The sequence below is a fragment of the Trichosurus vulpecula genome, chromosome 3 (assembly GCF_011100635.1).
Source record: "Trichosurus vulpecula isolate mTriVul1 chromosome 3, mTriVul1.pri, whole genome shotgun sequence".
In the NCBI taxonomy this organism is placed as follows: domain Eukaryota; kingdom Metazoa; phylum Chordata; class Mammalia; order Diprotodontia; family Phalangeridae; genus Trichosurus; species Trichosurus vulpecula.
In genome coordinates this window covers 414,727,031-414,742,658 of record NC_050575.1, presented here as the reverse complement: position 1 = coordinate 414,742,658, position 15,628 = coordinate 414,727,031, and the positions used below count along the sequence as shown (strand labels likewise).

Sequence of the window (15,628 nt, the reverse complement as noted above, 5' to 3'; positions counted from 1 at the left end):
CATCCAGTCCCCTGGAGTGCACACCAAACCCAGCTGAAGATGGAGAATGAAGAGTGACCCGCTAGAGATTAAATGACCTGTCCTTGGTCACACAGTAGGAAGCTTGTGTGTAGTTAGGATATAAGCTTGATGAGGGCAGGAACCGATTGATTTTGTCTTTGCATCTAGCATAGTGCTTGGCATGCAATAGGCGCTGAATAAATGCTCATTGGTTGGCTGATTGATTTAAGTGTTAGAGATAGGATTCAACCACCTCTTTAAAGGCATATTGAGAAGCAGTATAGTCCAGTGGACAGCTGGACCTCCATTCAGAAAAACCTGAGTTCAAATCCTGCTTCAGACCCTTCCTATCTGTGTGACTGTGGGCATGTCACTTAAATTTACTGGGCTTAAGTTTCTCATCCGTGAAATGAGGGGAAAATAGGTGGAATGATGGGTAGATTGTTGGACCTGGAGCTTCTCAGGAGGACCTGGGTTTGAATCCTGCCTCAGACTCTTCCTAGCTGTTACTTAGCCTTTATCAGCCTCCGTTTCCTCATCTTTTGGATTCTGTGTCTTGGGCGTCTCATCTTCTCTCCAGTCATGCCAGAGCCACCCCAGTCCAGGCCTTCATTGGCTCTTGTTGGGATTATTACAAGTCTCCCAACTGCTTCCCTGCCTGCAGGGTCTGCCTTCTCCATCTTCTACCCAACTGTCAGAATAATCATTTTAAAGCATAGACCTGGCCACGTTGCTCCCCTGCTCAAATCGTCAAACCAGAGGATCTTTGTAAAACATTTGGCACAGTGCCTGGTGCATCATAGGCGCTTCATAAATGCTTACTCCTCCCTGCTTAAGAAGTTTTAGTAATTCCCTATTGCCTGTAGGATAACATGCAAACTTTTCCATTGGGCATTTAAATTTCACAGTCTGTCCCCAGACTGAGAGAAATTAATATTATGCTATTATATTAATAACTAATTATTAATTTGTGATCCATTCTTTTCCTTCTATTTTTGTTAAGACCCCACTTTTGGAATTTTCATTCACCACGAGGTGATTTTTCTGGGCTAATTTCACATTATTGTGCCTCCCATGTGCTGTAGCCATCCCCCATCTGTTCCCAGCTGCTTATGACCATGCTTTACCACCATGTTTTGGCTGACTTCTCACTCTGGAACATCCCTCTCCCTTGCAGCCCCCTTCTCCCATTGGCAATTCTTTCCTGAAACCTCCATTTGGGGAGGGGCCCCAGCCTGCCATTCTTCATTCCTCTTTGCTTCTGACTTTCCAGACTTCCCCACTCCCCCTACACTCTTTTATATGTTGTCTTTCCCCATTAGAATGTAACATCCTTGAGGGCGGGGACGGTCTTTTTTCTTGCCTGTATTTTATCATCAGCACTTAGCATAGTGCCTAGCACATTCTGAGCACGTAGAAAATGCATGTTGACTTTGTCGCCAACAGAAGGCAAAGAATGCATATGAGAAAGTGTAAATCAGAGATGGCAAACATCTAGTAAGGGCAGTGGTGATTACAAAGATCCACCTTTTGTCATCAAGGATGGGCTGTGCCAGCTTAACCTCATTTCTTTTTCAGAAAGGATTATTAAACTAGCTGCTGAGAGAATGTTTCAATAGAACTTACTTGACTATTAGCAAAGCTTTTGGTAAACTATCTCCTAATATTCTTGTGGAAAAGATGAAGATAGGGATTAGGAGATAGTAGAGTTGGAGTAATTCAGAACTGGCTGGATGACCCAATTCAAAGAACAGTTGTGGATGACTCCATGTTAGTGAGAAAGAGGTCTCCAGTGGAGTGCCTCAGGGTTCTGTGCTTTATCCTATGCTGTTTAATATTCAATGAATGACTTAGAGAAACACACAGATTGAATGTCTGTTCATCAAAGGTGCCAATGATGCCAATCTGGGAAGAGGAGCTAAGACACTAGATTACAGAGTCAGGATGCAGAAGGGTCTTGACAGACTTGAGCATTAAGGTGAATTGAATAAGATCAAATTCAATAGGAAGAAATGTAAAGTCTTGTATGTGGGCACAAAACTCAATTCCATCAGCATCAGATGGGGGAGGTCTGGATAGAGACCAGTTGTTCAGAAAAGTGATGCATCAGCGGTGTCATGTAGCAGCCAAGTAAGCTGATGCCCTCTTGGGTTGTGGTAAGCAGGGTCATGGTTTTCAAGAATAGGGAGAGGATGGTCCTTTCTCCTCTGCCCTCATCAGGCCTCAGCTGGAATATTGCATTCAGTTCTGAGTATCATAGTTTAAGGAGGGCATTGATAAGTTAATGTCCAGAGGAGGGCAGTCAGGATAGTAAAGGGCCTTGGGTCCAGGCCATATGAGGATTGGCCGAAGAAACTGGAGACATGTTGAGCTTGGAGAATTATTACTATAGAGGGCACCCTTCCTCCCCCATCTTCAGTCTCACAATCTAAAAGATATACTGGATTCTTCACTCTCTCACCCCCATCCAATATGGTGCCAAGGCCTGTTGAGTTCACCTTACAAAAGTCTCTTGTCAGGTTCACCTCTGTAGCATCTCTTTTCAGTTTCACCACTGTAGCATCTTTTGTCACTTTCACCTCCACATGTCTTGTCAATCTGACCTCCACACTATCTCTTGTCAATTTCACTTCCACATCATCACTTGTCCATTTCTCCTCTGTAGCATCTCTTGTCAGGTTCACCTCCACAGCATCTCTTATCAATTTCACCTCCACAACATCTCTTGTCAATTTCCCCTATGTAGCATCTCTTGCCAGGTTCACTGTTGCAGTATCTCACCGATACAATCCCTCCTCTCCTCTGACATTGCTCCTACCCTAATTCAGGCGCTAATTCCCTCATGCCTGCACTATTGTTCATTTTCCATCTAGTCACGAAAGTGATTTTACTAAAATACCAGTCTGACCACATCACTCTCCTACCCAATAAACTCCGGAGGCTCCCTATTGCTTCTAGGAGGAAATACAAAATGCTCTATTTGGCATTCAAAGACCTTTATAACCCAGCCCCCTACTACCCTTCCTGGCTTCTCACACATTACTCCTGGACAGGTATTCTTTGATCCAGTGACAATGGCCTCCTGGCTGTTCCATGAAAAAGATGCCCTATGTCTCAGCTCTGGGCATTTCCTCTGGCTGTTCTCCATGCCCGGAACTCTTTCCCTCCTTCTCTCTGCCTCCTTCCTTCAAGTTTCAACTAAAATCTCTTCTTTAACAGGAAGTTTTCCCTAATCCCACTTACTTGTAGTGCCCTCTCTTTGCTGATTATTTCTTATTTATTCTGTATATAGTTTGTTTGTACATAGTTGTTTATTTGTGGTCTCCATTAGATTGTGAGCTTCTTAAGGACAGGGACTGTCTCTTGCCTTTCTTTGTATGCCAAGTGCTTAGCACAGTGCCTGGCACATAGTAGGCACTTTATAATGTTGACTGACTGTCTGAGACATGCTGGCTATCTTTGAATATATGAAGGCCTGTCATGCAGGGGAGGGATTGGCCTTGTTCTACTTGGCCCCAAAGGATAGGACCAGGAGCAGTGGGATAAGGTACAAAGAAGTCTATGGTGGCTGGAGGTTAGGGGAAACTCCTTAAGAATTAGAATCATCCCCAAGTGAGCTGTCCCTTATGGGAAGGTGGTAGGCTCCCTGTCCTTGGAGATCTGCAAGATAGGGATGGACAACCGCTTGTTAGTATATGTTAGTGGGGATTTCTTACAAATGGCCAGTGAGGTCCCTTTCAACTCTCATGTTATGTGAATCCGTAAAATGATGATAATGATATATGTGTTACCCACCACAGAGAACTGTCCTGAGGATAAAATGGAAGAAAACATGGTGCCTTATAAGCTGTCATTTATTATTTCTGTAGTGAGTTTATATGGAATTTTCCTTCCGAGGAGATCTGAAACCATGGAATAATGTGGCTAAAGCCTAGGGACCATCTCTGGCTGGGAGAAGAAGGTATCTAAGCTAAAAATAGAAAGCAAAGAAGGAAAGGAAGTCTCCAGAGAAGGTCAACCAGCCCATTAGCTGCTACAACAGACAGTATGTGCTCTGCCTTCGGGACACAGGCACCGTGGACAGCGTCTTTAGGCAGATGGCAGGCTGATATAGCCCTGTTTTTTCTTGGAAACAGGGAGTTTCCTCTCTTGATGGATGAGCCCAAAATGATGTTTTCAAGGCACATCCCTTCTTTTGCCCTTTCCAGGACAGGAATCCCTGGTGTAATGGGTGGTTGTGGGGCTCCCAGGAACACAGAAGGAGAAGAGATTCTCTTCTGTGCTTGCCCAGACACTGTCCGAGGCAGGTAATACTGATAATATCATCAGCTGCCATTTCAAGAATATGAAATGCTTTTGTAATCAGTCCCATTAGTTAGAGACAGTGGGGTATAGGAGACTTGGAGATGCCTGCTCCAAATCCTGCCTTTAGCATGCAGTCTTGGGCAAGGTACTTTCATTCTCTAGGCCTCAGTTTTTCCATCTGCACAGTGAGAAAGTTTGACCTGTCCAGTAGTTTTAGAGTAAAATTGCCCATTTGTCCAGAAGCTGGTGGTGGCAAGAGGGCTGAAAGCTGTGACCATGGGCAAATCTCTTAATGACTGGGAGCTATAGCTTCCTCGTCTGCCAAATGGGGATAATATAGCACCTGCCTCATGGGGCTATCATGGGGCTCAAATTGGATAATGTAAAGGGCCTTATAATTGTTAATTATGATTACGACTATGGTTGTTACTAGATTTGGGAGGGGACAGGCTGTGGTGAGAAGATGAGAATTTGCAAAGGTAGGGGGACCAGGCAAGCGGTGAATAATTTCTATCTCTGCATCTTAGCTCCTTCGTCTGTTTGAGAGAGCAGGAATCAATGATCTCAAAGATGCCTTCCAGCTCCTACCCTATGGTCTGATGATTGAGTGAAATACAGGCTGGAGTTAGGAACTCTGCAGAGCTCCATGAGGCAGGCTGTATACCAGTGAGTGTTTACAGAGTGCATCTCAAGCTGGGATGAATCTGGGGGAAGGACAACATGGCTGCTTCCTAATTAGCAGTCTATGTAGAAAGACAAGACTCTCACCCATGACATAATAAGAGAACAATTAAGTAGAATTGGCTGGTACAGATGCTGAGGACTATAGGAACTCAGAAAGGGGACTTGTGATTCCTGGACCAAATCCATCGAGATATACTTATTAAGCACCTACTATGTACCAGCCACTGTATTAGGGGCCAGAGCTGCAAATTCAACAGTGAGACAGACCTTCCCCCAGGGAACTTCGGTTCCATCAGATTCCATAACATAAGCACTCATATAAGCAGCTATAATATGTATACAGAATAATCATTTCATTATATATATATGAGAGATCATTCAGTTGGGGAAAATACTGACAACTTGGGGGAAGACATGGAAGTAATGGAAGGATTTATGGAGTGGATGAAAATTGAGCTGTCCAGGGCTTAGGAACGCAGAGAGGGGCAGCAAAGACAACTTCCTTGCCCCCTGGGAGAGAATAGAAGAAGTGAAAACTTGGCAGTTTAGTTTCAGTATCACTGGTTGGATTGTATGACCTCTGGTTCTAATGTTCTATGTTCTAAGTGCAGCTCAGACATTCCATATTCTAAAATGCTTTTAAACCTTCACATTTTTATTCTATGCACTAAGGTCTCCCCAAGCTCTGATGTTCTAGATTCTGTGATGTCAGTTCTAGACTAGCTATGACTCTGTCTTTTGAGGTCCCACCAAGTTCTAACATTCTGTATTCTCTATTCTAGCTTCTTTCCAACTTTGATCATCTGTGAGTCCATGACTCAGGGAAGGGTTTGAGTTATGCTTTATGAGCGTGGAAACCTTTCTGAATTTGTCTCTGGAGGAGTGAATGTCCTAACTTCATTATTCTAGATTTCATAGATGTGTGTGTGTGTGTGTGTGTGTGTGTGTGTGTGTGTGTGTGTGAGGGACAGGGGCTTCATGACACAATTTCTCCCCTAGTGACTATCCTTCCAGTGGTCCAAACTTGTCATCTTCACTGGCTTGGTCACAGCACACTACGGGCATGGCCTTCAAGAACCTCTGTCTTCATAGAAGACACCAGGAAAGGATTTCTTATGTTATGGATTTCTTCTGTTCAAGTGATACAATTTTTTTTTTAATTTTTTGACTAAAACTGTGGTACTTTTGGTAGATTTTGGAGATTAAAAAAATCATTAGGCCTAACAATAGGAAAGTAGGTTTGGAAAGAAGTAATAACCTGGTCTGCTTTTCTAAAAGGCAGTTTGGATTTGGGGGGAGGCGGGCAGGGTTACCGGCTTGGGTTTCTGTGTTCTCAAACACCGGCCCATGGCTTAATACCAAGGCTGGTTTTAATTTCCTCCTAGCAGACAGGAGCGCCTGTGTTTGTGGTTTCATTTCCTGCTGGGTTTTTAATTTGTTGCCTCATTCTGGGAAGGGTTAAAAGTATTTTGTCAGGGTTTTAATGGGATGGAGCCACATAACCTTGTCTTGTTCTTCTTTCAGATGCCATGCCATCTCCCTTGTCAGTCTCATGAGTCAGCAGCCAGACTACAGCATTCGCCATGGTTTTTGGTGAGTTTTTCCACAGCCCTGGACAAGACGAGGAACTGGTTAACCTGAATGTTGGGGGCTTCAGGCAGTCTGTTGGCCAGAGCACCCTCCTACGCTTTCCTCACACCAGACTGGGGCGTTTACTCACCTGTCACTCAGAGGAGGCCATCCTGGAGCTCTGTGATGACTACAGTGTGGCTGAGAAGGAGTATTACTTTGACCGAAACCCCTCCTTGTTCCGCTATGTCTTGAATTTTTACTACACGGGCAAGCTTCACGTCATGGAGGAGCTCTGTGTCTTCTCATTCTGCCAGGAGATTGAGTACTGGGGCATTAATGAACTCTTCATTGACTCCTGTTGCAGTAACCGGTACCAAGAACGAAAAGACGATAATCCCAGTAAGGACTGGGACCAGAAGAGCAATGATGTGAGTACTGACTCTTCCTTTGAAGAATCATCCATCTTTGAGAAGGAGCTGGAGAAGTTTGACACGATGCGCTTCGGCAACCTCAGGAAGAACATCTGGATCAGGATGGAAAACCCCGCCTCTTGTTTGTCAGCCAAGCTCATCGCCATCTCCTCCTTGAGTGTCGTGTTGGCGTCCATTGTGGCAATGTGTGTCCATAGCATGGCGGAGTTCCAGAGAACAGAGGATGGGGTAGAAAACCCCATTTTGGAAGCAGTGGAAATTACATGCATCATCTGGTTTACTGGTGAGTTAGTGATAAGACTGGCAGCTGCCCCTTGCCAAAAGAAGTTCTGGAAGAGCCCACTGAACATCATAGACTTTGTTTCCATCATCCCCTTCTATGCCACACTGGCTGTGGACACCAAAGATGAGGACAGTGAAGATATTGAGAATGTGGGGAAGGTGGTTCAGATCCTGAGGCTCATGAGAATATTTCGTATCCTGAAGCTGGCCCGACATTCGGTTGGACTCCGGTCTCTTGGTGCCACATTGAGACATAGCTATCATGAGGTTGGGTTGCTCCTCCTCTTCCTGTCAGTGGGAATTTCCATCTTTTCTGTGCTTGTCTACTCTGTGGAAAAAGATGATCCTCAGTCGGGGCTTACTAGCATCCCTATCTGCTGGTGGTGGGCTACCATAAGCATGACTACTGTGGGCTATGGAGATACACATCCTGTCACATTGGCGGGAAAACTACTTGGGAGCACCTGCATCATCTGTGGGATCCTGGTGGTGGCACTTCCCATCACAATTATTTTCAACAAGTTTTCCAAGTATTATCAGAAACAGAAGGATGTCGATGTGGACCACAGCAGTGATGAGCCCCCCGAGGGATGCAAGGAGCTACCTTACTTTAACATTAGGGATATTTATGCTAAGCGAGTACATTCCTTTATTTCTAGCCTTTCTTCTGCAGGGATTGTAGTGAGTGAGCAAGACTCCACAGATGCATCCAGTATTGATGAGGCTGAGGACATTTATGACATGGTATCCTTAGAGAATGACACAGTGAAGTGATGCATTCTGGGAACATCAGTCCCATATGGAGGATTCAGGAAGCTTGGTTTGAGTTATGGCTCTGCCACTTGCTAGCTGTGTGACCTTGGGCAAGTCACTCACTCTCTATGAGCCTCAGTTTCCCTCTTTATCAAAGTGGGAGAGTTAGGTTCAGTCTTTGAGATGACTTCCAGCTCTGACATCCTGGGACCTCTGGGACTCTGGGGAGTGGCTTGTATGTTGGTTTTGTTGGGGTCTTGCTACTATTCTTCCAACATTTAGCCACTCTGACCTTCTAGCCTTTGGCACATTGGTTCAGATCACTAATTCTCAGGGTGAACCTTTTGGCCATGGTTAGACAATCATTGCTCAAAATTCATAGCTCAGGCTTTATTTTTTTCTCAAGGAGGCTGAAGAAGATGCCTGATTCAGCAATTTATTTTTTACATAGCGTCCATGATGCAGTATGAGGCAAGAGAGGAAGGAGTTCTAAATGCCAAGTTGATACCCACAACCAGCGTGTAGAATATGGCTTTCCTTCCAGACTTAGAACTGACCACGGTCCTGATGGCAGAAAACTGCTGGTGTGTGGCCCGGGATGAAGGCAGTGAATGCTTCTACATGCATGTAAAAGCCATGAAGTGAGAACGGTGCATGTGCATTCAAGTTCACACGCTAAACATGGAGATTAGGAGCCTAATAAATGTCCTACATCAGTGCACAGATTCTCCTGGTGTCTTGTATTCTTATACTGGGGAAGCAAAACCTGGTCTTTGCAGACCTTCTTACTAACATCCAAATGCTTTAGTGGGAAAGAAAACAAAAGGCATTTCTTTTAAACAATCCCTTTTTTTGAGAAATGATTCTCATATTTCTTCCTTCCTTCCTTCCTTCCTTCCTTCCTTCCTTCCTTCCTTCCTTCCTTTCTCCCTCCCTCCTCCCTTCCTTCCTTCCTTCCTCCCTCCTTCCTTCCTTCCTTCCTTCCTTCCTTCCTTTCTTTCTTTCTTTCTTTCTTTCTTTCTTTCTTTCTTTCTTTCTTTCTTTCTTTCTTTCTTTCTTTCTTTCTTTCTTTCTTTCTTTCTTTCCTTCCTTCCTTCCTTCCTTCCTTCCTTCCTTCCTTTCTTTCTTTCTTTCTTCCTTCCTTTCTTTCTTTCCCTTCCCCTCCCTCCCTCCCTCCTTCCTTCCTTCCTTCCTTCCTTCCTTCCTTCCTTCCTTCCTTCCTTCCTTCCTTCCTTCCTTCCTTCATCTTTTCTTTATGTTATAGAAAATACAATGTCATAGAGAGGGTGGGGGAATGGTCTAATTCATTTCTGATGTTCCAGAGACAATGTAAGGTGTGCCCAGATGGTAGCCAGGGTAGAAATGGGCTCACTTGGGCACTCTGCCAGAGGAGATTCAGTGGGGAACCAGGAATATTTGGCCTGGTTGTGGGGGGATAGCATAACTCTCTTCAAACATCTGGAGAACTCTCTTGAAGAAAGGGGGCTTAGCTTTGCTCTGCTAGGTCTCTGAGGGCAAAGTGGAGAGCAATAGGAGATAGTCCCACATGGGCAGTTTTTAGCTTGGTTTGAGGAAGAGGGCCTTAATCCTTGGAGCTGTCCAGCCCTGCCTCAGGAGGGGAGAATTCCTGGTCCTAGAAGTCTTTAGTAAAGTCTGTATGACACTGGTATAGTAAGGGTTGTTTTTTCTTTTAAGTTATTGGTTGGATTTGGATAGGGTCGCCCCTAAGTGTCTGTCCACTGTGATATTATCTACACTCTTCTTGAGGAATTAGCTATGCAGAAAGTACACATTTCATCTTTGTTCCCACTGACTTCCTCCTTGGATGCCTCATTATTGTGTGGGAGTGACCCTGGGCATCCCAAGGATTCCCTAGCACAAGTCCTAGGAAGGGAGGAGGGTCCCGCATCTGGGCAGGGAGTAGACGATGTGTCCGTTTTCTGAGGCCTGGCCTGCTGAGCTTGGGGATGCATGCTCAGAACTGGGTTGGCTGCAGGTTGCAGTTTTTCTGTCACTCTTAAAAACAACATTGATGCCTTTTCTTTTTATACCTTCACCTCCTCTACCCAGTGAACCATTCATTGTAATAAAGAACAAAAAGAAAGAGGGGAAAATATCATTTCAGCCAAGCTAACCAACATTCCCTGTTTTCGATAGGGTATGCAGTCTTCCACAGCCATAGCCCCCCACCCTGCCCAGAAGGGAGGGAGATGCAGCTTTTCATCTTTTCTTTGAGTTTAGACTTGATCACTGAAGAAGTTCTGTTTGCTTTGCTGTGTTTTGTTTTGATATTTTGTGCTTGTAATATCCCTGAAAACCCACTATGACAGTATTGTGGGATTGGAGTCTGCTTGCCTATACCGAGAGAAGGAATCCCAGCTCCTGGAAGTATTGGCATCCCTTCCCCTGCTTCCCCCCTTGATTGATAGATGATGACAAGACATTGATTTGGGGTACAAAGCCAATCCAAAGCTGTGTACAGATGTTCACGGAGGCGGTAGCACAAGTACCCATAATCACCCATTCCCCAGAGGAGGAATAGAAGAAGCAGCGACCAGGCAGCAGCAATGTTCGTTGTAGGTTGGGAGGGGAAATTTCCCCTATGGAAAAGGCCATATGAGCTACTGTAGAAAGGAGAGTATACTTCCTATGCCGCCCTGGGAGAGAAGCCGATATCCCCATCATGGTCTCATAAGGATCTCTTCCTGCCCGGGGCACCACAGATAGGTTATTCTTGGGGGAAGGCCAGCTCATCATCATTATTATCCAGTTTGTTTCAGACATGGCCAGCTCTTCCTGACCCTATTTGGGGTTTCCTTGACAAAGATACTGGAGCGGTTTGTCATTTCCTCCACCAGCTCATTTTACAGATGAGGAAACTGAGGCAAACAGGGTTAAGCCATGCCATACATTAAAGTCCCTTTGGCCAAAGATTCCCTTTAAGAGATGTGCTGTGGTGATGAAGCCAGGTCTGCCAAAGTCTCTGATTCTTGGCACTTATGATCAGGCAAACAAAAGCACGGTTTCAATTTGATTTGACAAACTTTATTAATATAGAGCCTGCTAGTGAGTACAAGACCTGTGGTGTCCTCTGTAAATATAAAAACATGAGCAAAACCTTCCCTGTTCTCAAGACACTCACAGTTCCTTATTAATTTTTGTGCATTTAGAAGTGAACACCCCAATAATGGTAATCACTCTTACAACATTTTTGTGTTTGCATTACGTGGGGCTGGCTTGGCCCCATCAGTTTTTGGGAACCACTATGGTAGCTCCACGGGGAGCTGATGGTTCATTTGCTGCCTTGAGATTAAAGGGTCTTCCCTTTGGCCACTAGAAAGGGATGGGTTTGTACAGAGCGCACCGCAAATGGGAGCTTTGCATTAATTAACTAATACAGCATTTGCTTTGCATCTTGCCTATTTTTTGTGGCCAGGCACTGCAGCCCAGTGGATAAGCAGCTGGCCTTGGACTCGGGCCCACCTGGGTTCCGGTCCCATTTCTGTCACAGATTGGCTTTGTGATCCTGGCTAAGTCCCTTTGTCTCTCAGTGCCCCCACCAGCTCCCCAGGACTGTAAGCTGTATAGGACTTGGAGATCAGAGATGATGCCAATGGAGTTGTGAGCCCAGATCCACCCACTCCCACCTCCTCCTCCTGAAACACTGAGAGGCTCTGTGCAGATTAAAACATGAGGAATGTTGGGATCCTTGAGGAGAATGATCACAACAGTAACAGCAAACTAGTAAAGAAGATCCAGGAGTTTTCTCACACAGTCCTTTGAGGTGGGGACTGTAAGGATGGTTATTTCTGTTTTCTAGAAGAGGAATTGGAAATAGAGAAGGCGACTTGAGGGAGGGTGCACAGGCAACACAAGGCAGAGGGCTTACACCAAGATGGTGATCTAAGGCAAAGGAGTCCTTCCTCCTACATGGCCCTCACCCTTGGAATGTGGGCAGAGCTCCTCTTTTCGAACTTTTCCCTTCAGCCTGGCTCAAGGGTATTAGCTTCCCTTGGTCTATGCCTCCATCCTGCTCTCAAAGGCCCAAGGGCTGGTGGGGGTGGAGGGGAGTGAGGCCTGCCTCTGACAGGAACATCCTGTTCTTAGCAAATGTCCTTCTGCCACTCCAATGTGCCTGCTCATGGTTCTTGCATATCTAGAGTAATGGTCCTAAGTCAAATAATTTTTATCTTTCTGTGTTATTGTGCAGGGGATAGAAAGTTGAATTTGGAATCAGGAAGACCCAAGTTTGAAAGCTTCATATACTTACTAGCTGTGTGATCCTGGTCAAGTCACTTACCATTTCACAGCCTCAGTTTACTTGTCTCTAAAATGGGAATCTCGGAGGCACTGAAGTCATTTCATCATTATTTTTGTTGTTCAGTCATGTCCTACTCTTCGTGACCCCATTTGGGGTTTTCCTGACATAGATCCTGGAGTGGTTTGCCATTTCCTCCTTTGGCTCATTTTACAGATGAGCAAACAGTTGAGTGACTTGCCCAGGGTCACACAGCTAGTAAATGTCTGAGGCCAGATTTGAACTCAGTTCTTCCTGACTCCAGGTCCAGTGCTCTATCCACTGAGCCACCTTGTTACCTGAACTCATCAGCAGCAAACATCCCCTCCAGAACTTGTAAGGAGTGGCGGTCTCATCACTGATAACATCTCTGGTGACGGGGCTCCCTTCTTCCTGAGAAGCTTTTTATGTTGATAAGCAACTTTGAGTGGCAGGAAGTTCTTCTTTGTACCAAGCTAAAAGCTGCTTGTCTAAAATGTCTACTGTGTGCTCTTAGCCTGGGACATAAAAGAACAAGTCTCATCTCTTTGCCCCATGACAGCCAGTGGGCGCCACAGTGCACAGAGCACCAGGCCTGGAGTCAGGGAGACTCATCTTCCTGAGTTCAAATCTGACCTCAGACACTTATTGGCTGCGTGACCCTGGGCAAGTCCCTTAACCCTGTTTGCCTCAGTTTCCTCATCTTTAAAACGAGCGGGAGAAGAAAATGGCGACCCTCACCAGTATCTTTGCTGAGAAAACCCCAAAATGGGGTCAAGAAGAGTCAGACGTGGCTGAAAAACAACCTCACAACAACGAATCTCTTTTCCACGTGGCAGTCCTTCAGTCAGTCACTCAGTCAGTCAACGAGCATTTACGAAGGCCTACTATATTCCAGGCACTGTGCTAGGCACTGAGAATGCAAACAAAAGACCTCTCCTGCCCTCTAATGAGAGAGGACAGCACATGGCAGGGACCTACAAAGGGTAGTGGTGGTCTGGAGAGGCATGAAGCCAGCCTGGGCACCCTCCTTCATCAGCAGCCGCACAATAAGAGAGAGAAGCCAAGACGTGGTGGGCGTACCGCCAGTGTGGGAACTTCAGGGCCAGAGGGAGGCTTCAGGATGAAGAGCTGGGCCATGAGGGAGGAGAGGAATGAGACCTGACTGTCCTAGGCACCCCCCCTTAAGTAAAGGTTTAGGGTGGGACAGGGGCCCTAAAATACTTGAAGACAGATGCTATGTTTCCTTCCCCTGCTCCCTCCCTCTCTCTTGTCTCTGGGTTGTAGCTCCCTAGTTCTTTCCAATGGTCTTTGTATGGCATGATCAAAGGACTCCACTCCTTCCACCTAAGAAAAGAAGGGGGAGACAAGAAATATTTTGAACTTTTATTTCCACCGTAATAAGTGGGTTCTATGATGTTCTGGTACCACACTTTTGTAGACAACCCCATGCCGGAGGGAAGATGGGCAAAATAAGCCCCGTTTTACAGATGGCAAAGCTGAGGCTCGGAGAGGAAGTCTATGCATCATGAGATATTTTTTATATGACAGGCATGAGGCGAGCTGCTGGGGACCCAAAGGAAAAAAATAACAGCTCCCTCCCTCAAGGAACTTACGTTCTATTAGGGAAACAATACATACACACAAGCCAACCAAAGATACATACAGTAATTTTTTGGTGGCGTTGATGCATTTGGGGCTGGGCTTGGGCAGGAAGCCCAAGCTCCCACAGCTAGTAACTGCCAAAGCATGACTCGAATTCAGTTCTCCTGTCTTCAAACCCACTTCTCTTTCTACCACACCAAATGTGCAGCAGATTTGACAGAGGTCACTCTCTTAAAAGGGACTTGTCAGGGGCAGCTAGGTGGTACAGTGAGTAGAGAACCAGTCCCGGAGTCAGGAGGACTTGAGTTCAAATCCGGCCTCAGACACTTGACACACTTATCAGCTGTGTGACCTTGGGCAAATCACTTAACCACAATTAACCTGCCTTCCCCCCTCCAAAAAAAAGTTAAAAAAAAGGGACTGTGTGGAAAGCTGGTCTTCTGCCCTAAGGCCAGGTGTCTGGAGCCTATAAGGAGGTTTTCTTCCAATAGCAATCATCTGTTGAGTGTGTGCCCTTCGATGCAGCCCCAGATTCTCCCAAAGACCATTTGCTTTGATCTGGAGAGTCCAGCTGGGTCAGCAGTCACGTAAGTCATAGCTACTGTGCGTCTGTGGCCGAGCTCCCTATTTATGTGATCTCATTTGAGCCTTATCACAGGTTAGGTATTATAACAGTCATGCCAATAATGCTGATAGCTAGCCTTTAGATACGCGTAGCATTAGACGCATATTTTCTCATTCAATCCTTACAGGAATCCTGGGAGTTGAGATGGAGGCAAACAGAGACTAAGTGACTTGCCTAAGGTGTCTGAGGCTGGATTTGAATTCAAGTCTTTCTGACTCCAGGGCCATCACTCTGTCAGCTGAGCCACATTACTGCCTAGAGTCTGGTGGGCAAGAGTGGAGTGGTGGATGGAGAAGGCAGCAGCAATGGTGAGAAGAGGCCCAGGGCAGTGGATGGATGGGTCCTTTCCAGGAATGCCAAGATCAATTGAATTATTCTTCGCAGAACTCGAGGAAGAATGAGGGAAGGGTGGAGGACATGGTATGAAGATGGCTGAGGAGGGATGGGGGAAGGGCTAGAGGAGATGGATTCCCCAATCAGAAGCTCAGGTTCCCAGAGCCAGAGTTGGTGCCCCTGGTTGGAAACGGGAGGATGTTGAGATGAAGCATTCTTGTGTCCATTTCACAGATGAAGAAACCAAGGCTTGGGAAGATGACGTGACTGCCTGAGGTTACACAGTGAGTGAGTGCCAAAGGCAGGCTTTGAACCCAGGCTTTGAATGTTACTGCCTCTCCAGAAGTCACATTAGGTGAAGATCTCCAAAGTCATGAGGTTTCATCACTGATCTTGCTCTGACAGTAGATGATGGTGACCTGAAGTAGAGTGTCATTGGAGATATAAAGTTCTTCTAATCCTCAACCTTGCATGGTCCCATTTTGTGGGCATTGAATGCCATTCTTAGTGACTCCTGGGTTGATGATTCAGCTGATACAGAAGAGGAAGCGTCACAGTCTGTCTCTTGAGAAGGCTCTAGGGGTAGTTGGAGTGAAGGGAGTCAGTAACAAGGTGAGGACGGGCCTTCTCAACACTGTTAAAGCCTTAAGAGCAGCCACCTACATCCTTTTCAACTTACCGCCTTTTCTCAAGTGACTCACTCCTGCCTGCTGCTTGTCACATTTTCCCAGGAAAGTGTAAAAGTGACTTTTGAATATATAG

At 45.7% G+C, this 15,628-nt stretch overlaps 1 protein-coding gene across 3 annotated transcripts in view; it reads left to right on the top strand.

The window, feature by feature from the left end:
* KCNS3 (potassium voltage-gated channel modifier subfamily S member 3) overlaps positions 1 to 8,716 on the top strand; it is a 40,760-nt gene extending 32,044 nt beyond the window's left edge. For 2 of the 3 annotated variants that reach the window (XM_036751778.1, XM_036751777.1), the window contains exon 5: positions 6,514 to 8,716. In XM_036751778.1, coding sequence (XP_036607673.1) covers positions 6,573 to 8,048 — 1,476 coding nt within the window. In that variant the 5' untranslated portion in view covers positions 6,514 to 6,572 and the 3' untranslated portion in view covers positions 8,049 to 8,716. Of the gene's footprint in view, positions 1 to 6,082; positions 6,129 to 6,513 lie in introns of those variants that run through there. The other variant, XM_036751779.1, reaches the window with a different exon arrangement.
* Positions 8,717 to 15,628: the final 6,912 nt, after the last annotated feature.